General features: G+C 32.0%; 1 protein-coding gene across 14 annotated transcripts in view; it reads left to right on the top strand.

Moving 5' to 3' along the window:
• The window catches only part of LOC143083254 (liprin-beta-1-like), a 93,348-nt gene that overhangs the window by 54,872 nt on the left and 12,030 nt on the right, over positions 1–26,446 (top strand). For 7 of the 14 annotated variants that reach the window (XM_076259512.1, XM_076259516.1, XM_076259513.1 and 4 more), the window contains 13 exons: positions 951–1,013; positions 3,571–3,632; positions 9,623–9,707; positions 11,707–11,795; positions 12,367–12,412; positions 12,883–12,989; positions 13,726–13,945; positions 19,756–19,870; positions 20,406–20,528; positions 22,455–22,599; positions 23,396–23,507; positions 24,180–24,268; positions 24,935–25,060. In XM_076259512.1, coding sequence (XP_076115627.1) covers positions 951–1,013; positions 3,571–3,632; positions 9,623–9,707; positions 11,707–11,795; positions 12,367–12,412; positions 12,883–12,989; positions 13,726–13,945; positions 19,756–19,870; positions 20,406–20,528; positions 22,455–22,599; positions 23,396–23,507; positions 24,180–24,268; positions 24,935–25,060 — 1,382 coding nt within the window. The remainder of the gene's footprint in view (positions 1–950; positions 1,014–3,570; positions 3,633–9,622; positions 9,708–11,706; positions 11,796–12,366; positions 12,413–12,882; positions 12,990–13,725; positions 13,946–19,755; positions 19,871–20,405; positions 20,529–22,454; positions 22,600–23,395; positions 23,508–24,179; positions 24,269–24,934; positions 25,061–26,446) is intronic. The other 7 variants (XM_076259515.1, XM_076259524.1, XM_076259521.1 and 4 more) reach the window with 4 other exon arrangements.

Consider the following 26,446-nt stretch of genomic DNA (forward strand, 5'->3'; position numbering starts at 1 on the left):
AGTGATAAAGATACTTAACTTTTAGCTCACATGGCCCAAAGGGCCAAGTGAGCTTTTCTCATCACTTGGCGTCCGTTGTTTGTTGTCTGGCTTCTGTTGTCCGTAAACTTTTACAAAAGTCTTCTCTGAAACTACTGTGCCAAATTTTACCAAACTTGGCCACAATCATCCTTGGGGTAACTAGTTTAAAAAATGTGTCTGATGACCTGGCCATCCAACTAAGATGGCCATGCCACCATGGCTAAAAATAGAAGATAGGGGTAAAATGTAGATTTTGGCTAATATCTCTGAAACCAAAGCATTTAGAGCAAATCTGACAACCCGTTGTTGGGTTGCTGCCCCTGAATAAGTAATTTTAAGAAAATTTTGCAGTTTTTGGTTATTATCTTCAATATTATCTTAAATAAAGATAAACTGTAAACAACAATTATGTGTAGCAAAGTAAGATCTACAAATAAGTTAACTTGACCAAAGCGGTCAATTTACCCCTTAAGGACTTATTGCTCTTTATAGTAAATTTTGAACAATTTTCATAAATTATGTTCATTTTTGTAAACTTTTACAAAATATTTCCCTTTGTAACTACTGAGCCAAAGTTGACATTATAGATCGAGAAAATTGTAAACAGCAAGAATGTTGAGTAAAGTGAGATTGACAAACACATAATCATCACCAAAACATAATTTTCTCATGAATTCTATTCTCATCTATTACATGTATTATGTATGTCCTTTGTTTAGTATGATCATAGACCAAGGTGAGCAACACAGGTTCTTTAGAGCCTCTAGTTTAAAGAAAACATAACTGATACCAGCTCTTGCAGGTTAGACACAGGGTTCCCCTGAAAGTTTTATGAATTAAAATTTTAAAAACACTGGTACCCTTACAGATAGTTATAATATTGAAATAATGCAGATCAGTTCTAGTTATATAGCTTGATTCGATTCCAGGTGACATAAGCTGTACCAAAGGATTAGAACGAGAACGTACATTAGATAGGTTAAAACGAAAACGTAAGAAAAGATTGCCTGAACAGATGGTCGTTGTTTTTTTAATTCCCCTTTAATTCTCCACTAACACTTTCTTCCTCTAATGAATCTATTTCTTCAGAGTTCTCTTTCTTTTTTTTTTTTTAGTTTTGGTGGTTGGAATTTTTATTTATTTTTAGAAAAAAATGTTCTCTGGAAAGTAAGGGAGGGATAGACATAATTTGATATGAGCAGGGTATGTTTTAAAGTTTAATTTTTAAAGTTTTTGAAAATTACCTGGACATTTTCTTTCTTCTTATTTATTAAGTTAACAATAACAATAGTTATTAAAGTATGTTCATGAACATCTTTAGTTGAATTATGGGGTACCTTAAGATTTTGAATATTCTTAACAATAATATACCATTCAAAAATGTTTTTAATTGAGCCTATAAAGTCGGAAGAAATAGTTATTCAATTCCCCATGCAAGATGTTAAAAGAATATCTCCTATTTCTTTTCACATTTCAAGCAGCGCTTAGACGTAGAAAATTCCCTTGCGGTATTGGTAAGTGCCCAATAGGCCAGATTCCATCACAGAACAGTCACAAAATCCCATAGTTCATGCATGCTCACCAAAATTCATCACATTTAGTCAGAGAACATTTTCATGTTGATTTTAATTAGAATACTCATTCATATTTGTTTTTCAGCCGTTTTTATGTCCAAGCCAGTTTGACGTTTCGCAGTCTTCTTGAAAGACAGATAATGTATTGCTTTTTCGCCTTCATTGGTTTGACAAAACTCCTATACACTTTGTTCTGATAATTATTTTTTCAAAGGCAGAAATATTTCTGATTCAACATTTAAATGACAGAAACTGAGGATCTCAAAACGGTGGTTGCTAAGCACTTTTGACCTTAAGACAGTCACAAGCTACAGACTTTAATCTTCCTGATTATCAAAAATATAATGATGTCAGACCCTTTTAGTGAAAGTATGAACACATAATCTGTATTTTATTCAGGTTGCTTATTAAAAATTGAGGACACCTGTTTTCGGTTCTGTTTTCTTTATATTTGCTGATTGATATAGAAGAAATCATGCAATGAGTTTTGTTTATGATTTTATTCTAGATATGAAATGGTTTTAACAAATGTATTGTTTACTTTTGGTGTATTAATTGCATCTGTAAATATTTTTTCTCAATGGTTTTTGTGACCATTTGTGTGACCGTCAGGTATGCTTTAGTTATTGATTGTAGCACGTCTCTTTCAAATTTGCTACTTGTGTAAATTAATATTAATCATATGTGTCCACTATAAGACTGTTAATTACTGGTCAGTTTTAAAATATTCAGACCTCATAAAAGTATGAAAGTTTTACATTACAAGAGGACTCCTATAACCTTAATTATTTGAAAAGATTGAAGCCTACATATGAGATAAATTGAGAATGGAAATGGGAAATGTGTCAAAGCGACAACAACCCGACCATAGATCAGACAACAGCCGAAGGCCACCAATGGGTCTTCAATGTAGCGAGAAACTCCTGCACCCTGAGGCGTCCTTCAGCTGGCTCCTTAACAAATATGTATACTAGTTCAGTGATGATGGACGTCTTAATGGAATAGATAGACATTTTATAACTTATTACCATGGCCTCTGGTTACATTGTAACACTATTTTGATTTCTTAATTGGTCACAGATAGGCATTATTTGCACCCAATCATATAAAGATAATGAATAGGTAAAACTTCCAGCAATAATTTGGCAGTTGTAACCTACTTATTATGCCTGAATGAACTTTGAATGTGCCAGGCTGGTCTTTTACTTTGGGCTCAAATGTCTAGTGTCTGTATTTATTCTTTTTGAAGTTATGAGGTCCATATATAAGGTATCCATGGGCTTTTTGAGAGGATGAATGATGACCTAAGGTATCATACAATTCAGTTTTCATACTACCTTTCACAATTAAATTTTATGTAGTTTCTTTTTGTGTAGAGTTGCATGAATGATACAACTTGTACATGTTTTAGAGGTTTTATTGTCTTTGTCATAGAAAATTGAGTTCTACTAATATTATGTTGAAAATGTGTGATTTCATTATTTTAAATGTTCTGTTAGCAAAATGTAGGTTTTTGCACTGATGGTGCTTTAACTGTAAAGCGTCTTAATTTTGTGCTGTGGATATGAAAGCCATTATGTGCTTGTAGAATGAAAAAATGGTGATGGAAAATAAAAGTTACCATACCATTTCATTGTTTTCTTTGGTTTAAATAAAAAAAAGTATAAAAGAGGTTTAAAAAAAACATAGGCAATACTAGTACATGTATATGAGACATAAAAAACAAATTTTGAGGTTTTAATATGAATATACTTATTGAAGTTTGTTAGACTGTTTGCATGTCATATTTTTACATTTCAGTAAAACTTTTGCGTTTTTTTTTGCACAAAAAATAAATTTTGTTTGGTTAGGCATGTCTGCAGCTTTGTGGCCTATATATATTTTGTTTTATCATAAGTTCATCTCATTTTGTAAAATTATGCAACTTGTACTTAAGCTATAGGTGTGGTTTAATTTGTTATTATTTCTTTTTTAGAATATGAAGTTGAAAAGTTAAAGAAGGCAGTAGATGCCTTGATGTTATCAAATCAAGAAAAAGTATGTCATTAATTTTAAACTGTTTAAGTACAATCTTGACAGCAGGTGTTATGATAGATGTACAAGGGGAGATAATTCATGATAGATTATTATAATGGGAGATAACTCAAATGGAATGATGTAATCTGGGGGAAATTGAGAATTTGTTATCAAGTTCTAATTTTATGAATTATTTTTACTTACCAGTCAAGGAATATACATAAGGATTATCTCCCTTACAACGTTCTCATAACTCGCAACACCTGGATGATTTCAAACATCTATCTAACATTGATCATCCGGGTGAATGCCTCCTCAGTTTATCGGCGGGAACAAAATATTCCCTTTTACCGAAAATTATTTATAACTGGGGAGGTGGTGGGAGCCTTGACTGGTAAGTAAAAATAATTCATAAAATTAGAACTTGATAACAAATTCTCAATTTTATATCATATATATTTTTACTTACCAGTCAAGGAATATACATAAGGATTACTACTGATTTCAAAGCAGTCTGAACCTTAGGAGGAGTGTTATAAATAAATTATCTCACCTGAAGAGACTTTCTACAACACATGTACACATCTAATAACAGCAAAACTTCTCTGTGATTCTTTGTCATTTCAAACTTCATCATAAGTTGAAATGTAGTTCATGTTCATATTTAAAAACATATAAAATACTTCCACCATTTAAAATGCTTCCACCACTAACATTTTAATGAATAACAAAAACATACTGTGCAACTCGCCGAAAATATCAACTTAGTCTATTTTCTGTAACACATTTACATCTAATTCACGCAAATAAAATCTACTAAAGGTAGATTCTGAACTCCAATCTGCAGATTCTAAGATCGAATTGATAGATGCTCCTTTAAAGAATGCCCAAGTTGGGCCAATAGCTCTTGTAGAATGCGCATGTATTTTCCCTTTCCCTGGATATTCAAAATCAGAATAAGCCTGTTTAATAATTTGAACAATCCAATGTGAAATTGTCTGAGAGGTAACTGGTTTGTGAGGTTCACATAAAGCTAAAAATAATTTTCCTCTTTGGTCCTGTTGTAATTTTTTACGCAACGGTTTTGTTTTATCTAAATATTGTAACAGACTTTTCCGTGGATCTAAAGAGGTATTCTCAGTGTATGTAGGTACGAAAATTTTTGCTCCAAAATGTTTCTCCCTATCCTGTTTGGCTAGGCCATGTCTTATAAACGTAATTCCTTTAGTCTGTATTCTCATGGAGCCTTCATCCGTTCTTAGTGCCTGCAGATCGCTACATCTCCTGAAAGTAGTAATGGCAGTTAAGAATACAGTTTTTAAAGTCAAATCTTTTAAAGTCATTTGTTCAACATTGTCAAAAGGACTATTTTCTAACATTCTTAATACTACGTGCAAATCCCATTCAGGTAATAGTTTTGCAACTGGAGGTCTTGTATTGAAAACACCTTTAATCAATCGAATTATTTTAGGATGTTGTCCAATTTGGAAATTATCTATTGGAGGTAATACCGTGGACAACATTGAGCGATACCCTGCAATTGTTCTGTATTGCAAACCACTATCAAATAAATATGATAAAAAATCAGCTATCTGACTTAAAGATATTTTATAGGGATCAATTTTCCTTGTACTACACCAGCTATTGAACCTTCTGAATTTTGAGCAGTAATCTTTTTGAGTACCTTTTCGCCATGAGGCGGAGAGTAACTCTCTAACCCCTTTAGAAAAGCCTTCTGTTGTAAACCGTTCGTTGATAGAAGCCATGCAGTCAGCTTGAAAACTTGTGGATTGGGATGATAAATCCGAGTTTTCGGTTGACATAACAATTCCGGAATTACTGGTATCCTGATGGGGACTGCTATCAATAATTGTAGCAGCTCTGGGTACCAATGTCTCCGTGGCCATTGGGGAGCTATCAACAAAATCTGACACTGGTACTGCCTCATATATTGCAAGACTTTTGGGATCAGACAAATTGGGGGATAAGCATAGGCGTACATTCTCTCCCATGAAATTGTCAAAGCATCCAGAGCTAAGGCTTTCTGATGTGGGATCCATGAACAAAAAATTTCTGTCTGACGATTGTCTATTGAGGCAAATAAATCTATGAGAGGAGTTCCCCAAATTTGAAATAGATTCTGAACCACAAGTTTGTTCAGAGACCATTCTGTATGTTGAATTTTGGTTCGACTGAGTTGGTCTGCTAAAATGTTCAATTTTCCTGTTATATGAGCAGCCTTCATTCGAATATTGTTTTGAATTGCAAGATTCCATAAATCCCATGTTTGGTAGCAAAGAGTGGGCGATTTCGTCCCCCCTTGTTTGTTTATATATTGGACCACTGTGGTATTGTCCGATCTTATCAGAACATATTGACCTTTCAACTGATTTAGGAAGTGTTTCAGCGTTAAAAACACTGCTTCCAATTCTAGGGAATTTATATGTTTCTTGCTCTGCATTTCTGACCATTCCCCTTGAAAAATTTGATTGTTCATAAAACCCCCATACCCGGTTTTCGAAGCATCTGTCGTTATGGTTACAGAGGTTTGAGCCAGTTGAAAATATTGGCCTCTCAGCGTGTTTGCTGAATCTTTCCACCAACTGAGATGTGATTTCAGATGTGGTGTAACTGGGATCTTTATGGAAAGATCCTGACAACTTGGTCTCCAAAATGAGAGGAGATGTAGTTGAACCGGTCTCATGAACAAGCGTGCATTCGGAATTAACTCTATGCAAGATGCCATTATGCCTAGTAATTGTAGGAAGTGAAATGCTGACACTGCATTCCCTGATGAAAGAATTAGTATTGCCATATTCAATTTGTCTATTCTTTCCTGAGTTGGGCAAACAAGTCCCTTGTCCAAATGAAACTGCCCCCCTAAGTATATCAAGTTTTGAGTTGGCACTAGACTTGATTTTTCTCTGTTGATGAGAAAACCTAGTGAATTTAGGAGATCGAGACATTTCTTTCGATCTTGATATAATTGATTCTTGCTTTGATTGACTACTAGCCAATCGTCTAGATATACTACTAGTCTTACATTTTGAGTTCTCAAAAAAGCCGCTACTACGGAAACCATTTTTGTAAAGACTCTCGGAGCCGAAGTTGGTCCGAAACAAAGAACTTTCCACTGATAACACCGGTTCTGAACCGAAAATCTGAGAAACTTGCGATGCTTCTGAAAAATTGGGATGTGTAAATAAGCATCGCTTAGATCCAGAGAAATGGCCCAGTCTCCTATTTTTACTAAGTTTAATACTTTTGTGAGAGTGTCCATTTTGAAATGTATTTTCTTGAGATACCTGTTGAGGGGTCTGAGATTTATTACTGGTCTCATTGTCCCGTTCTTTTTGGGGACTAGAAAAAACGTACTGTAGAAACCTGTTGCTGCATCTTGCTGGCGAACAGGTTCTATAGCATCTTTTTCTATAAGAGTATTTATTTCTTGGATTAAAATATCCGAGTCTTTTAAAGACACAGAGGTTTTCCGTATGCCTGTCCCAAATGGCATTTCTAGAAACTCTAGTTTGTAACCCTCTGCTATTACTGACAAGACCCATTGATCGTCTGTTATTTTTTCCCAATTGTCTCGAAAAAATCTTAGACGACCCCCAACTGGTATCTCGGCCTGATTCTGATAAATTATTACCTTTAACTCTGAGTCAGCTACTGTTTTTCTTTGGGATCCGAAAAGAATTCCAGTTGCCACCTGCTTTCTTTTCTTTATCTTTTTTCCCAAAGTCATCAGCTTTATTGTCTTTCTGGAACTTCCTAGGAGCAGATCTCACAGAAGATTTATTATAACTAAAACCTGAACGTTTATCAGCTGAATTAGCATTGTTATAATTAACATGAGTAGAACTATTGTTAGAACTATATCTAGGAGCTTTATTTTGCCAATCTTGACGCACCTGAGTAGATTCAAACTTTCTCTTATTATTGTTTTTATACTCTGGTAACAGATCGTCTAGTTGCTCACGTTGTTCTTTACGTTTCTCAAGTTTGTCTTCCAAACCTTTACCAAATACACCTTCATTCGAAAGAGGTAAATACAAAACTTTAGCCTGTATATCTTTCAAGTTATTTAAACCAGACTCAGTAGCTGCAGCCTTCCTGCGTATCATATGGTTAAACGCACCTGTGCGTCCTACCTGATCAAGAGACTTTGTCGAAATTGCAAACAAGTCCTTCACCATTTGACAAGTTTCATCACTAACATTTTCATTTTCAACCCTCTCTAATAAGGTTCCTAATGTTTGTTGCATATACAACACTGATATAATACCCATACGTGAAGCCACCTGCCCTTGATAGGCTAGATTCTCTATCTGTTTTAAAGGTTGAGTAACCAACTGCTTATGTTTGTCCCATGACTTAACACTATTTGTACCATGAACAGTTCTTATCATTGGTTCTAATAAATCATCCAAACTGGGTACTTGCAAAAAGCTTTTAGATTTATCATTAACCGGAAAACAACTACGGTATTCATCTTTATAAGCTGTAAGTTTCTCTGAATTTTTAGTTCTCCAGGAACGTTCTAGAATTCTAACCTGTGCCTCATCAATGATCAAGCCACCAGAATTATCAGAAGATTCTGAAGGAATATCTTCCTTGAAAAGTTTAGACAATAAATTTAAATTATCTGACTGCTTGTCTACAGTTTTATTGTTATTATTATCAATGTTACTTGTTAGTCTCTGATTTGACTGACTTTCAACATTGTTACTAATAGTAGGTTGAGTTTGTAGATATTGACTAAATCTTTCAACATTTCTAGATTTATTGCCAGCCTGAGAATAAACAGGACTACTGAGGCCACGAGAATATTCATCCTCTGATGAACATAAACCAAGTAAATCAGCCTTTTCACGACTGTCTATATGAAGAGAAATTTCTGACCTATTGTCAAAATCAATATTTCTGATGATTCTAGGACTTCCCAAGTCCTCATCAAGATTTGCATTCAAAGAAATTACCGGTCTACGCTCCCCTGTACTTGGGACGTTATCCGAACTTTGTTCTCTCTGCGTGGCTAAACCACCAGATTGAGAAACCTGTGCAACAGTCGAACTACCTATAGTAGCACATGACTTGTTCATAACAGCAAATAACATATCCATTTTCTTATCAAACCTGTCTTCCATACTGTTTAACTTATTCTCAAGTTCAGCCGTCTTTGACACACGTTTCTTTTTCTTTGAAGAAGCGTCTTTTGTTGTCCTCGCCATCTTTTTCACGAGAAAATCACCCGTTGGCGTTTCACCTGCACTATCTGAATCAGCATTTGCGTCAGTCAGTGAGTGTCTATATTCTTCAGCCATCGTCCAATATGAGCGGACGATAATATTAAACGTACATAAATAAAAATTGCAACGACGAGACTATAATAGAAAGTCTCAAAGTGAGAACGTCTTATTTTGTTGCCGCCGAAAGATAAACTGAGGAGGCATTCACCCGGATGATCAATGTTAGATAGATGTTTGAAATCATCCAGGTGTTGCGAGTTATGAGAACGTTGTAAGGGAGATAATCCTTATGTATATTCCTTGACTGGTAAGTAAAAATATATATGATATAAAATTAATTGATTGATGAATAAAGTTGAGAAGTGTCATGGTTTATTTATATAGCAGACACTAAATTAGCTATCAAATAATATTTAGTGGCACTGTGTGTAAATTTTGGTTTATAATTAAGTGCCATGATGTGAGTAGGCAATGGATAGAAAAGCATTTCAAACTTCATTTTTAGACCAACCCATCAGTCCAATACAAAACAGGTTATATAAACATGTCCTAAATATGCATGTAATAAATGCAACTAAATAAAGCATCCATCTAAAAAATATGTTAAGTATGACCAATATTGTCTCTAATGAAAAACAGGTTAATTAAAATTATTTATGCTAAATACATGTACTGTTATCACTTACATTTTAGGACACATAATACTTAATTAAAACTATTTATACTAAATCCATGAACTGTTATTACTTCTATTTTTAGGACAAACGAATTGATGAAATGAGGAAATTAGTAAGAAAATATAAAAAGATTGAAGAAATGGTCATTCATGCTCAGGGTAGAAAAGGTATGTATACATTAACAATTTTATCTGACTTGTGCCTCGTTCACATGTACCTTTAATTCAAATTGAATTTGAATCGAATTCGCTAATCGCGTTTTTTTAATTCGAATTAACTAATTCGCATTAGAAATATGTTTTTGTTTATCCGAAGTAAAAGTTACCGTCGTTAGGACAGTAAAGCGAATTTGACGCGCATTCCAATTCGAATTAGAATTGACGTTAGGACGTTAAACATTTCGAATGCGAATTAAACTAATTCGAATTAGTTAATGCGAATTGAATTTGAATTACGTGTGAACTCAGGCCTAAATTAGAATATTGTTTGTTTGTCCGTTTCCAACCCTATTTTTTGAAACAGGGTAGGTAGGTAGGTAAAATATTTTATTTTTTCCCCAAAAAAATAACTTGACACGGTACATTTTTTGACATGGGTAGGCAGGTAGGAATAATATTTTATTTTATAGATACAAAATCTGCATGATATCATTTTTGTCTGTATTTGCCTTTGTTTTAAGTATGATTTTACTGATCTTTACATAGTTATTAAAGTTTCTGGGACTATTAGTATAACAGTCCCAGGAAGTTATGAAAAAAAAATATCATGTAGAATGTGAAGTTAATTCATATGCACTATTATTTTGTTTTCAAATATCAAAATATAGGGCTGTGCAGCATATTTTCAACGTTTTTATGACTGGAACTTTTAAAAGTTTTAACTTGAACTGATATTCTGTCCTACATACATGTACCTTGTATGTTTAACTCGACCGAAAGGTTTATTAATATCATATATCTTCCTAGCATGGTTTGTGAAACAGCTGTACACAGCAGTGCATTTCCCACCACTGTCGCCATGCAACCAGTTAAAAGAGCTAAAACTAATCATTTGTCTTACTTTACGTACAACCCAGAGACTGGGTGTTTAAATTTCTTGTGTTCCCGGTGTTATCAATAAAAATTTAAAAGACTTGAAACTCAATTGTCACGTATTTTACATCGCATTTAGAAATGGTCTGTAAGGAAAACTTGGCGATTTAACTGCCAATTATTCTCCAATTTACAGGACTTCCATTCATGTAAGATATAAATAAAAAGTCAAAGCTGGTAGAAGGCAGAGTTAACATAATCATCCTAATCTTTGGATCACCAAAGGCCATCCCTACATCACTGTATATAGGATACAACGTCTGTTAACAAAATATTTTGTACACACGTTGATAATTTTGTATTGGACAAACTTTTTTGAATGAACCCTGCTCTTCAAATATAAAGGGCAACGTTTGTCATACTTTCAACATCGACTTCAATCAAATGCTTTGAATCTCTAAATGCAAGAGTCAATGCCAAACACTCACGTGATACCAAACGGACTTAACCTTATACGGGAAAAATAAAACCCGATGATTCTGGTAAAAAAGTTTTGAGCAGGAAATACTAATAAGATTTTCAGTAGGATTGAAAAAAAAAATAAAAATAAAATATTGCTGGTAAATAGAAATAAAAGATTTTCAGTCGGAACGAATTATTAGGGTCGGTTGGTAAAGGGCAAACAAACAATATTTTAATTTAAGCCTCAGCATTATATAGTTATTCATTGTCAAGGCAGAAAATGTATGTAATACATTAATAATATTATCTGACTTGGCACTTTTTATTGCAACTGCTGCTTAAAAAAAAAAAATTTCAATGAGAATAACGCCTGAAAAATTTTCAGCTTATTTTTCGTCTTTTCAGTCTTCTAAAATAAGGCAACAGTTGTTTACCAATGTTCAAATCTTGCAAATCAGAGACATTTCAAATAATAAAGAAAAAAGAGAGAGACAGGGTATATCAAAGTTATCAAGCCATGTCAGCATAACCACAACAATTTCACACTTAGTCACAATACAATGTATCACTATCTTAAATAGAACACTATCTGTTAAATTGCAGTTCTTATGACAATATATGTATTTTAAAAAACCATGCTAATTACATTGTGTTTGTTTCTATCTTATTATAGCATTAGAAGAAATGATGATAAATGCTGAAGATGACACAAGCTCAACAAGTTCTACGACACCTTCATTGTCAGATCCTACTAGAGATATGGTATGTATCAGCTTTTAAATAGTTTACAAATTTACAGATTTTGATTTTGAATAAAAAATCTAAAAGAAAGAAGATTGAGAAATTTTTGTTACAGAAAAACAATTTATTTAAAAACAAAAACAGCTGTAGTTTGTTAAAATTTTATCAATCATAATATGTTATGCCATCGCTGCTAATCAAAAGGGGCATTAAGTGTTAGCCTTGTTCATTCACAAAATTGATTTCTGTTCTTTAACTTTGTTTGCCTCTACCAAATGACATGAAACTTATACACAACATATATTATCATAAAACACAGATTAATTAAAATTTGATGTCTTCACATTTACAGGTCTCTGGTTATGTTTATTTATTATAATGTTATTTGCAAGCAGGGGCATCATCTGTATGTCATGGACATATCCCCATTCACTTTTTCAAAAATGTTGATGATATCATGTTGGAATCTACTGTTGAAAATAAAATGCGTATCTAAAATGTCATTATGACATGGGATTAAAAGATAAGAAATAAGAAATGAAATCAGTTGACTACAAAGAAATATTTTTATAACTTAATTTGTATTTTGCAGTTTGATGACAAGAATTACTCTTCCCCTAGTGCTACAAGTACACCTGGTAAGTACAACTTATTTTCTCTCATGACAAAACAAATACTGTTGATTCCAAATTACTGTGATTTTTAAAGATTGGGCAAAAAATAAGAGATTACTTATTTTGATTTCAGGAAAAGTTGCCTACAAATTTATGTATTAGATGTTTAACTACAAGTTCATATTATTGAGTTACTTACCCAGTTGCATTATTCACATTAACAAAAACCTTTAAATAATTTCTGAATTTACATTAAAGTATGAGAAGTGGCTAAAAAGGTCACACTACTATTTTAATTTCTTTCTTTTTATTCGCTCTGGACATTTTTTTCCATGCATATGTTTTAAGAAAAATTTATACAGTGATTTACATTTTTGTTTTTTTTTTTAAGGGGAAGGGGTTCAAAAATATTAAACTGAGGTATAGTTTTATCAGAATTCAGAATATTCATTGAATTACATATTTACACTTCATTTTTTAAAATCTATTTATAGTTCAGTCATATGACGGAAACAATTTATTGGTCAGTACTCCAAAAAGATCCTCTGGTGGATTACAACGATCAAATAGTGCCGAAGATGTCACGCCGACTAATAAAAAAGTAAGTGGATTAAACTCTGAAATAAATTTATCCTAGTATTCTTCCGAATAAAAACTAGAACTTACTACATTATGACATTCTTTTTGCATTGTTGATTATTCAAAATCTTTCTTAAACAGTCTTACAGATGGTTTTCAAAATATTCCTATTATTCAATTTATTACTAACTTTGAAATTATAAAAATTTTACAAGTCACTTGAAGAGTTTTATAAAATCCTGAATTTGAGCTGTTTGGTCCATCCAAACAATTCCTGTTTCTAGAACTGTTATGTTTGATCTAAATTTTGGGTCATTGTCAGTTGAAATGCCTTAGCTTCACAATTATGGTAGAACACTTAGGTAGACTAACATGAGGTACAAGATTAAATATACCTCTTAGAATGACAATATTAAAATGCCTTCCATGATAAAAGATATTTACCATCAAACAAAGCATGAAAAACATGTATTTTTGAAAACTTTAAAAAGTTATTCTGTGATTACTATGTATGTTTTGTAATAGACAGCATAAAGATAGCATTTAATAGATACCAGCACTAATTAGTATTAATATATTGGAAAAGAAGTTAATTTTAATCAGATATTTAGATTTACTTTATATTTCCAAATACAAAAAAAAAAATCACATTTAATTGTATCAATAATCAAAACCCATGATACCTCTTTCAAACTTAAGTAAATAAATGACTCCAAAGTTGACACATTTTTACTAACTATAATTTATTTATATTCCAGAAACATATAATTACTAACAATAATCATCCAGAAAGCTACAGTTCTGCTGGTCCGGAATCATATGGTACGTTAGTTAAGGAAGATCATACCGAAGTCCGAAGGTCTCGGGGCTTTCCTGCATTAGGCAGGGCTTTGATGAGGGTGAAAAGCGGCAAAAGGAGTACCTCGGCCCCTAATTTAGGTGATGGGATTACCATTATAGAGTCTGCAGTAGATAAGTGTAAATACCTCCGCATGCCACGTTTCTGTCCAATACTCTGACTAACAAATAATACTGTTACAGTTCAGCCTGGTTCCCTGTAAGGTTTTGAGCAGTGTGATTAAGTGGTATCAGTTCCTTTTTTGTAATCTTAATCTAAAAAAAATGATTTCTCTGAATATGAATAGGGCTTGACACCCATGGTTAAAGATCCTGATAACCTCTTGATCCCTTTTCATAATCTTGATCTTAATCTTAAAAATGATATATCTGAAAACCCAAGGATAAAGCTCTTAATAACTACTTCAGATATTGCAAAATTTCTTTTATTTTAACTATTCATTGTATTTAATATCTGAAAGACATATTTTAATAAAATAAAGGTAAAATCATGCTCAAATGATTATGCATATAACTTAAAGTATAAATAAAAGATCAAAAGGTTAACATCTTTTCGTGAACCTATTTAGTTTCAGATTTAATTTAAGGCCTTGAGTAATATATCAAAACAAGTTTGAAGTATACTTAGATTATTTATTAATACTTTTATAATTGTATAAATAAACCAATTTTTCAAGACGTTTTGGCCATTGGCATTCTTCGGTTCTTTATATTGTAAAGATAAAGCCATGTAGTTGAGAGGAAAAATAAAGAACTGAAGAAGGCCAATGGCCGAAACGTCTTGAAAAATCGGTTTATTTATACAATTATATAAAGTAAGTTCCCTATTGGAATTTTGAAAACAAGGATAATATTTTTATCTAAAAGAACAAGTAGCTTGATTAATCATACATATCATTAAAAGTATAAATTAATTAATTTTTGAACTGAATTTAAAAGTTTCTTTTTTATTAAGATGAGTTGATTTTTAAAGATCAAAATACATTTCTCATAAACTTTTTATGGTGTTTTGTCAAATTTTTATCAATGAATCACCTCCACCTAATGTGAAAACAGACTATTTTTGAGTAGGAGACTTCCAGAATACTTCCACCTGTAATAGACATTACACAGTTTATCATTTTATTCTGTGCTTAAATTTTTCTTAGATACACACTGCTCAAAATTATAAAAATAAAAAGGCATGCATCCAGATTTACATGTATATCCCCGTTCTGAATTATATACTCCTCCTCAGTTGTAAGCTCGCTATACTCCAGTTTGTCAGCATGGTTATAATCAATAATAAAACACTCTGTAATTAAATTGCTTGCCAAAGATCACTAACTCTAACATAAATTGTTATTTTTGTATGCAAAAATAATCAAATTGTATATATTTGAGAGGCTTCAAACAGCTCTTTTGCAAAATTACACTTATGTTTTGAAAGTAAAATCCAATATTTTTAAAGTATTGGGTAAATGCTTTCATTTCTGTAAAGAAAAAGACCTTGCAAAAATTGTGTTTGTGGTCTAAATGTGACCTGTTTTATGTCATAATTTACCCAACAATCTCTTTCTTTTGGCATTCCAAAAATCTATGACAATCAGGTTTTGTTTCAGAATTTATTTTCATGATTTGTACATTAATTTATTCAAGTTCTGAATCTGTATGAGAAATACGACAATAGGACATAAACAAAGAGCAATTTGTTTTGGTAAATGTGCCATGCTTATCAAGATTTAATTAAGAATACACTGAAAATGGAAATACAATGTATTTGAAAACAAAATATTTATTTCCTGTGGAGTGGCATGGTCACTAAGGTTTACCCTCGATGATCTACACGTCCCAAAATTGGTTTCTGTTTTCAAACTTTAGGTGACCTCAACCAAACATGTGATGAAACTTAAACTAAATGCTTATTAATATTACCAGCAAACAAAGATCAAGGTGGATATTTTGGTGGTGTAACTTACACTGCTCTTGAGTTACCCCATTACTGTTTGTTATTCAGTGAGAACTCTCTAGCACCCCAGCAATCTCTTAAGACAACATACAAAAACAAATATCTTCAAATTTCAAAGAAAACATAATATATACTTTATTGAAAAGTACTTTACGCCATAATGTCAATAGGTTTGAATTGGTGCATTGACTTTTGCATATTTACAAACATCAGCATTGGTGTCTTATGGACATGTTATTCTTTTATTTTTTCTTTAAACTGTTTTCTTAGTTATTATGTATTTGCCCTTGTGAATAGTTAAAATAGTGTCTTGAGATTTAATATCAACCTTTTAATTTTTGGGTGATATTTGTCGAGCCTGCAACTTTTGTTGCAGAAAACTCGACATAGGGATAGTGATCCGGCGGCGGCAGCGACGTTATCTTACTTCTTGAAAGGTTTATATTTTAGAAGGTAAAAGACCTGGATGCTTCATACTTTGTATATAGATGCCTCATGTTACGGAGTTTCTGTCAGTCACATGTCCAATGTCCTTGACCTCATTTTTATGGTTCAGTGACCACTTGAAAAAAAAGTTCAAAATATTTGTAATGTTGAATTCTCTCTTATTATAAGTAATAGGATAACTATATTTGGTATATGCGTACCTTGTAAGGTCCTCATGCCCGTCAAACAGTTTTCACTTGACCTTGACCCCATTTCATGGATCAGTGAACAAGGTTAAGTTTTGGTTGTCAAGTCCATATCTCAGATACTATAACTAATAGGGCTAGTATTTGTTGTATGGAAGGACTGGAAGATGTATATGTCAAACTGGCAAGTGTCATCTGACCTTGACCTCATTTTCATGGTTCAGTGGTTATTGTTAAGTTTTTGTGTGTTGGTCTATTTTTCTCATACTTTATGCAATAGGTCTACTATATTTGTTGTATGGAATGGGTGTAAGGTGTACATGTCTAGCGGGCAGATGTCATCTGACCTTGACCTCGTTTTCATGGTTCAGTGGTCAAAGTTAAGTTTTTAAGTTTTGGTCTTTTTATCTAACAATCTTAATCTTAACTAGCTGTAGAGAAATCAAATGTTGTCCGTGCATTAACTCATGAACCGTTCAACCAAAGCTTTTAAAATTTTAATATGTTGTTACTGACAACTAAATGAAGGTCAAGTTCAATAATGGCGATTTTGACTTTTACCGTTCAGGAGTTATGGTTCTTGAAAGATTGAAAAATGGAGTTTCCAGTCGTGTCCGTGCATTTACGCATGAACTGTTCTACCAAAGCTTTCCAAATTTTAATATGTTGTTACTGATGACAATATGGAGGTCAAGTTCAATAATGACGATTTTGACTTCTACCGTTCAGGAGTTATGGTTCTTGAAAGATTGAAAAATGGAGTTTCCAGTTGTGTCCGTGCATTTACGCATGAACTGTTCTACCAAAGCTTCCCAAATTTTAATATGTGGTTACTGATGACAAAATAGAGGTCAAGTTAAATAATGACGATTTTGACTTTTAACGTTCAGGAGTTATGGTTCTTGAAAGATTGAAAAATGGTGTTTCCAGTCGTGTCCGTGCATTTTCTCATGAACCATTCAACCAAAGCTTTTGAAATTTTTATATGTTGTTACTGATGACAAAATAGAGGTCAAGTTCAATAATGACGATTTTGACTTTTACCGTTCAGGAGTTATGGTTCTTGAAAGATTGTAAAATGGTGTTTCCATTCACGTTGTTGCATTTACGCATGAACCATTCAATCTAAGCTTTTCAAATTTTAATATGTTGATACTGATGACAAAATGGAGGTCAAATTTGATATTGATGATTTTCACTTTCACCATTCATCAGTAATGGTTCTTGTGATATAGCCAGGACACAAATAAATGTTAATAAATCCGGTTTGCTGTCGTTGTGACAGCCTCTTGTTTTCTCTTTCTACTGATTCAACACAATATATCTAATTAAACGTAAACGATTGGACAGATCATACGTTCATGTGTGTAGAATATTCAGAAATTCTACACATTTCAATTATGTCTAAAATAGTTTCTTGTGTAATACAATATCCATGATATCTATACGATAAGAAATTTAATTAATGTTAAAATAGCTACAATCAAACAAAAATGCGATAAAACCATGATTTAGATTTATTGGTAAATATTTTCAAAATGGTATCCTCATTTTAATAGGGTTTTATCAACTCAATCTTCAAATTCGAAATCTTCCCAACTATATCACTTCTCTACAGATAATATTTCAAAGTTAATTATGAATGAAAAAAACAAAATTGCATGCAAGAACAATAAACAAATTCATTTATGCATCTGTTATCTAGGATTTCATATTTCTTTTGATGCAGTAAACCATTTGTTTATGTTTCCATAACAACAGATAAAAATTGCCCATCCATTTAACATACGGTTGTTTTGAGAGGAAATGATAAGAACAATATGTTTATTAGCATCCTGTTGGCGTTAAGTGGGGTTTACGTAAGAGTGGGTAATCATTTAATAATGGGATGTACTACTACTCCAGATTCTTGTTACTGATTGTTTTGTTTTAATAACAATTATGGATGATTTGAGTTTAGGTAATGTATTTTTGCTTATTTTTCATAATCCATTTTCTTATTGATTCATGAAATAATGATGATTTGGTTTGTCTATTGGTTGTATCTATTAGATAAATTTGTTTCATGACATTTTATTGTTGAATTGAAAATAACTTTTTGAAATTGAATTAGAAATAGAAATTAAATATAAAATGATTGAAGATGTTATTTAAAAAATGAGAAATAGACATGAAATTTAAAAATGAAATGGAAAATGAAGATTTAAAAGCATGTCCCTGCTTCTTTTGAAGTTAATTTCCCCCTCCCCCATCAAAATGAGTTTGCACTCTTTCAACCTTGTCATCATAGATTTCAAGTTTTGGCTGATGCTCATGCAATAGCTTTGTTTTGAATTGCTGAATGGACAGAAAAGGGTAACACTAGAAATCAAAACCCCCATTAGCCCCTCACCTTAAAAGAAAGAAAGTGGGATTGGTATATAAAATAATTGTAAACTTGATAATTTTGCTATGTAATATTATGTGACAATTTAACAATACCGTAGAATGCTAGAAATAAATGAATATAATTTAAGTATATATATCTGTTTAGCATGTTTCATGTATACTCCATACGTGCATGTACTTGTTCAATTAACAACAATTATTTAAAGAAGAAAAATGTACATTTCATTGCAATTTGATGTTAAAGAATCTTTTTGCTTTCTCATAATATGTTATAAATTTGCCAATTTCTTTTATTACTTTGGCAAGAATCTAAGATAATTTTTGTTTATATAACTTTTTAAAACTATAGTGATGATAGATCATAGTTGTTAATTTCTTATATTCAGTAACAAATGGTTCAGTTTTTGTAAAAGCATATTGATAACAGTCTTGTTTTTTGTAAATATTTTTAAACAAAACTTTATATACTGCAAGAACAGTTTGCAAAATTTAACATGAAGTATTATTCTGTCTTAGGATGTTTTATTTCCTGAATTTGGTTTATGGATGTCAATTATTGTTATTGAAATAGCTACACAAAGTGTAGTCCAAGTACTTATGACATCTTTGAAGTTATTTTAATGCTTTGATTTGAAGCCTATCTGTGAATAAGGAATCAATAAAAATTAAATTAGAAAATAAATAAATTTAGTAGACATCATGATGAAAAGTGCAGTGGTAATTTTATGTAGGCTTGTCTCTTTGCACTAAAACTGTTCAAGCTAAGAAAGGATCAGGTTAAATAAATCCTATGCAAGTTGCTAGTTAGTGGACTTTTCATGATTTTTTGGCTTCTTATCAAATGAAAGGGTTTACAAAGAAAAACCTATAATAGAGAGAATTATTGGTCGAAACAAACTTGACCCTCTGAAAAGTTTAATAATGTCCTTTTTATTTAATGATTTGAAAACTAAACTTTTCAGCTCAAACAGAAGTAGTTACTGATGATGAGGACGGCCTCCAACATTTGAGTGGTATTGCTGGAGGGATGCCGATCGATGCCAAGAAAAAATCAGGATTACGCAGATTTTTAGGAAAGTATGTATTTATTATACAAGATATATTTATATTCGTTGGATACTAGTTTTCAGAAATTTCGTGGGATCAAGGAAACCACTAATTTAAGTGTTCATCGAAATACTAATGTTCTAAGGAAATTGTATTAAGCAGAAATTGGCAAAACCATGAAATAAAGTATCCGGGAAAATGCAAGTTGTCCACTATCCACAGACATTGGTACCCACAAAACTAAATGAATCCACATTATTGCTTTGTTTTATTGGTAATTTTACATGCGTGTTCTAGAGAGATTCAATTTAATTACTATATGTTAGAAAGGTATTCCTTAATTTGCAAGATTTATCTGAAATATGATCTCATTGAAGTGAGTGTTGAAAGTTTTCACTTGAAGAATAGAGTTTTAATACAGAGAATTTTATTTTGTAAACACTACAATACTTTATAAATGTTTCAGCTATTTTAATGACTAATGTGAACTTTGGATTTTGGAAATTGATACCCTTGGTAGAGCAATTAAGAATACATGTATACATTGTTTTTATTGTTTGTCTAGATTAAAAAGAAGTGGATCTCAAGATTTCCATGAAAGAGAAAAAACTGAGCAGTTTAAACGAGGAGGTGTGCGAGCGACAGCCTCTGGTAGACTTGGCTGGTCCAAGGATACCAAAGTTCAGGAGTAAGTAGGAACGAAAATCAAAAATGATTTGATTTAGTTTTTGTCGAGCCTGCAACTTTTGTTGCAGAAAGCTCGACATAGGGATAGTGATCCGGCGGCGGTGTTAGCTCACTTCTTAAAAGCTTGATATTTTAGAAGGTGGAAGACCTGGATGCTTCATACTTTGTATATAGATGCTTCATGTTACGAAGTTTCTGTCAGTCACATGTCCAATGTCCTTGACCTCATTTTCATGGTTCAGTGATCACTTTTTTTTGTAATGTTGAATTCTCTCTTATTATAAGTAATATGATAACTATACTGTAAATTCAGAAATTATTGCATGCATTTATTATTGCGATTTTGTCATTTCAGACTAAAATGCGATTTTAATTATTACGATTTTGAGAAAAATCATGTTTAATTCATATAAAACATTTCAAAGTGCGAGTTTAAATTATTGCGTTTACAACTCAGTCGCATATTTCGCAATAATAAAAACCTCGCAATAATTTCTGAATTTACAGTATTTGATATGTGCGTACCTTGCAAGGTCCTCATGTCTGTCAGACAGTTTTCACTTGACCTCGACCTCATTTCATGGGTCAGTGAACAAGGTTAAGTTTTGGTGGTCAAGTCCATATCTCAGATACTACAAGCAATAGGGCTAGTATATTCGGTGTATGGAAGGACTGTAAGGTGTACATGTCCAACTGGCAGGTGTCATCTGACCTTGACCTCATTTTCATGGTTCAGTGGTTATAGTTAAATTTTTGTGTTTTGGTCTGTTTTTCTCATACTATATGCAATAGGTCTACTATATTTGTTGTATGGAATGATTGTAAGGTGTACATGTCTAGCGGGCAGATGTCATGTGACCCTGACCTCATTTTCATGGTTCAGTGGTCAAAGTTAAGTTTTTGAGTTTTCAATTTGGGCTTTTTATCTAATACTATATGCCATAGGTCAACTATATTTGGTGTATGGAAATATTTTATGATCTTAATGTCAGTCGCGCAGGTTTTATTTGACCTGACCTCATTTTCACGGTTCATTGCACAGTGTTAAAGTTTTGTGTTTTGGTCTATTTTTTTTAAACTATAAGTAATGGATCAACTATATACATGATATATGTTGTATAGAAGCATTGTTACCTGTACATGTCTGCCTGGCATGTTTCATCTGACCTTGACCTCATTTTCAAGGTTCGTTGGTCTTTGTTTAGTTGTCTTTGTTAATGTTAAGTTTATGTGACAGTTGTAATAAAGCTTTATACTGGCATGGTTAAAGCCTGTTGTAGCAGTAATTAAAGGGAGGTAACTTTTATGACAGATCATTTCTATAAGTTTATACTTATGAGAAGGCATCTTATAAAGAATTTTTGCACTTATGCAATATGATATATTATTGCACACTACTTTTCGGTTACATTATATATGAAATATGTCATTACTCATATTTAAATATAGTTTTTATACTGAGAAAAATCTCAAAAATGAACAAATGGAGGAGAAATTTGAACAAAAGAACCACATCATGAATACTTGTTTTTAAATAGTAATTGAGATGATCAACAAATATTTGAAGGATTGGAGTTCAAGTGGACAACAAGTGGACAACATACTTGTACAAATTCTTTTCATTTGAAATTAAAAAAACAACATGATTTCATCCCACAAAGACTTGTTTATCACTTAGGTTTGACTAGATTAACTTATATGTCATATTTAGATAAGTAGTTTCCTGAATGTAGAGAGTCTAGTTTATGTGGTCTTACATGTATAGGAGAAAGTATAACATTTGGAAGATGTCTTTAAACAGTTTACAGTAATTTACTTCAACTGAAAAAATTGTCTGTTGGAGAAAAATATCATTTTATTATTATTTCATGCATACATTGTACTTAATTTTTAGAGACAGATTTCATACATAGATATTTTTTTTCAGTAATACACCTTTTGCTCGCTGGGACAGTGATCGTGTGACAGCATGGATGAATGAGATTGGATTAAATATGTATCTTGTAGAATGTCGGAAATATATCAAAAATGGCGACCAGATGCTAAAATTTACCTCACATGATTTAGAAAAAGTAAGTGAGTTATATTTTATGTGTGTAGTGTTATCTCAAATTCACCGTGTTCACACCAATGATGTCTTGGAATCTACTAGGTTGTAAAATAAAACGATAATTCTAAAATTCTTAATCATTTTAATTTGATTTAACATTTTAGAAAAATGTGTGAGCATGGGGGTCCGACTTGGAAGTTTAAAAAATTTGTAAGGGTTCCACGGAACCCAGTGTCTGACCTACTTTTGCTGCTAATCGCAGGCTCAACAAAAATGAGGGAAAAAAATAATAAAAATATTCCTCTCGATTCTATCTTTTGATTGTAAGAATGTAAGAAGCTTCTGTCCAAGTTTGGAAAAATCCAGGATAGTTTACGAATCTAATAAATGTTTTACAAACTTAACTGCAGACTGTATGTAATAAGAACTGGAAGAAAAGCTAAGTCCATTTATAAGTAAAATATGAAAAAACAGGTACAAAATTTTAACAAAAATTCCTTCTAGATACTAGCACTTGATCAAGCTTCTGTCCAAGTTTGGTACAAATACAAAATAATTTAATAAAGTTATTAAAATTTAAAAACTTTAACCACAGAGTGAATATTTGTGGACGCTGATGACGTAATGTAGGATCGCTACATCACGCTTTTTCGACAAAAGTCGAAGGCTTGACAAAAATGTTTAAATGTGTAGACTGCCAACAAGTTGTTCATTTATGAAGATTTTAGCAGAAAAGTATATTAAAAAAAACCAGTAAAATAAAGGGCTACTTTTCAAAAGCTATAAAGTCACTTATGTATTGTTATTTATTATTTTAGGAATTAGGAATAAAGAATTACTTGCATCGGAAAAAATTACAACTAGCACTTCAGTCAATATCAGCCAACTCAGCAGAAAAATTCAACTTCCTAGATCACAATTGGGTCACACGTAAGTTTGCCGATAAACAAATCATTGTTACTATAAATTCAGAAATAATTGCGAGGCTTTTATTATTGCAAATAATGTGACTGGGTGAATATGGCAATAATAAGAACTTGCATTCTGAAATCTGACAGATACATTCATGCTGAGTTCACACGTAATTTTGAATTCGATTCGCATTAACTAATTCGAATTAGTTTAATTCGCATTCGAAACGTTTTACGTCCTAACGTCAATTCTAATTCGAATCACAATGAGCATCAAAACGACTTTAACTTTTACATCGTATTGACAAAAGCGTACTTCTAATGCGAATTAGTTAATGCGAATTAGCCAATTCGAATTCGATTCGAATTAAAAAAGAGGAATGTGTGAACGCAAATAGCGAATTCAATTCGTATTCGATTCAAATCAATTCGAATTAAACGTACGTGTGAACGAGGCATTATATGCAGTTTTTCTTATAATTATTCTCGCATTTTGGTCTATCGTGTAAAAACGCAATAATTTCTGAATTTATATTACTAAATTTTCGAAATAATCCATCAATAGAAAATTTTGTAATATTTATGAATAAGTATTTTGAGAAAACATTCTATAATAAGTTCAGCAAATAATAATGTATTATTTTTTTTTGTTTTACATTCACATATTATATTTTACATTTATTGTTTGCAGGATGGTTAGATGATATAGGTCTTCCACAGTACAAAGATTATTTTTATGATGCAAGAATTGACGGCAGAATGCTACATTTTCTTACAATTGTAAGTACAGAACCAGCATTAAGGTTAACTGTATGTACATCATGAAATTTGTTTCAGTTCTCTTCCTTTAGTTTGCCTTAACCAAATGTCATGACACTTGTGCACAATGCTAATTACTACAAAACACAGATTTAGTTCTGTCCCTTTATAAAGCTATATGCAAGCAGGGGCATCATCTGTTTTGTCCCATGGACACATTCTCCATTAATTTGATATATCAGCCAACCCCCTTCAACAAAAAATTGTATAAAGAAAAAGTGAACACATATCAGTTTAGAATTGACTTAACTTTTCAAAATGGCTAACATGGATACAAGTAATGAAAATTAAGTGATTAAAAGGAAGCTGAATTTACCCTGTCTACTGTCAACATAAAGGTCATTCCATTTTACACACTTACTATCTAGGTTTTATCAGCCATACATGTGTCTGAATATACAATTATTATTCAGCTAGGCTTTATATGTATTTGCCTTACACTTACAGACCAGGTAGACCCTGTACATATATGATACATTTAAAAAGAAACTTCAAGATACAAATTCTGTTTTCTCATAATCACACTTGTTAAGAAAAAGTATGCTTGTGATAAATATATATTCAACGTTTAATTTTAACTAAACACACACAAAAAAATTCACAACAATTATACATTATACATTACAGGATGATTTAGTAGCATTAAAAGTGACCAATGAGTTACACCACATCAGTATCAGAAGAGGAATACAGATTTTACGTGCTCATAGTTATAATCCACAATGCCTACGACGAAGACCTTCACCAGATGAGGTTAGTTGCTTGTCTTAAAAATGGGTAAAGTATATTCTCCAAATAAGAAGATGTGGTATGAGTGCCAATGACAAAACTCTCCATCCAAGTCACAATGTGTAAAAAAAAACTCTTGTGATTATATTTCCCCACTTATATTGTAATCAATATGTGGTTCATTTGATTTCGGTTCTCTGTTGTCAAAATATCACTATTATGTCAAATTTCCTTGCTTTACTCTGAAGTTGCTATTGTGGCACCCAGAAAAAAGGTGACCATGCCTGATTATGTCATATAGAAAGAACACATCTTTTTGCATATCATTGAAAAATAAATAAAGTAAGTCACCATATTTTCACAAAAAAAAGTGCTTGAAATCATGAGAGAAATTGATTCCAATATAGATCCACTTTCAACATTTGAATTTAACATATTTAATTGTCATAATTTAGAGAAATATAGTATCACACAGGATGCAGTTGAAGAACACCTGTAACATGTAGTTCATGAAATATACAGAGTTCTTGTAAAGTAGCAATCATTTCAACTGTTCAACAGTATAAATACCATGATCGATGTTGAGTTAATTGTCTTGTAAAAAAGTTTTTTTCTTCCTGGATCATAATTACAAAATTTCTCTTGATTTATTACCTTGTCAATCATTTGTAGAAGGTCCTAAACAATTTTTATAAATGCTTTCCCTTTACATTTGATAGTGAAGATTGATGGTAAAACCATGTTAGTTAATTATCATGTATTAAATAATTTGAATAAGCGAGAAACCTATTTATACAAGAAAATTGAATATGGAAATGGGGAATATGTCAAATAGACAACAACCCAATCACAGAGCAGAAAACAAAGGATAAAAGATTAGTTTGGAAAGTTACATAAGTATGTGCTTTCAGAGTAAAAACTTTATTGTTTTGTATCACATAGAAAAATGTAGTTCAAGTAGTGACTTTGAATATGTCTTTGTAATTATTCAAAATGAAAAAAGGGGGTCCTAAAAATCAAGTTCTAAAAGCATTTATATAACCTAATAATTTAATTTTGGATGTAACGCGTCTTCTGATTGGCTGACGTTATTTTGTTATGAGCCCATAGACATAATGTAGTCATGTGACCGTGACGTCATCAACGTTTTTTCATGGTTTTCTACGGTTTAAAATGGAATTTAGAATTAAATTATAAGAAATGACTGTAATATTTTTTCTGTCTATTCGAAATAACATAAAAAATGTGGTGCACACTGTTAAATAACCCGCTACGCGCGTTATTCAGTGTGCACCAAATTTTTGTCGAGCCTGCAACTTTTGTTGCAGAAAGCTCGACATAGGGATAGTAATCCGGCGGCGGCGGCGGCGTTAGCTCACTTCTTAAAAGCTTTATATTTTAGAAGGTGGA

The sequence above is a fragment of the Mytilus galloprovincialis genome, chromosome 7 (genome assembly GCF_965363235.1).
Source record: "Mytilus galloprovincialis chromosome 7, xbMytGall1.hap1.1, whole genome shotgun sequence".
NCBI lineage: Eukaryota > Metazoa > Mollusca > Bivalvia > Mytilida > Mytilidae > Mytilus > Mytilus galloprovincialis.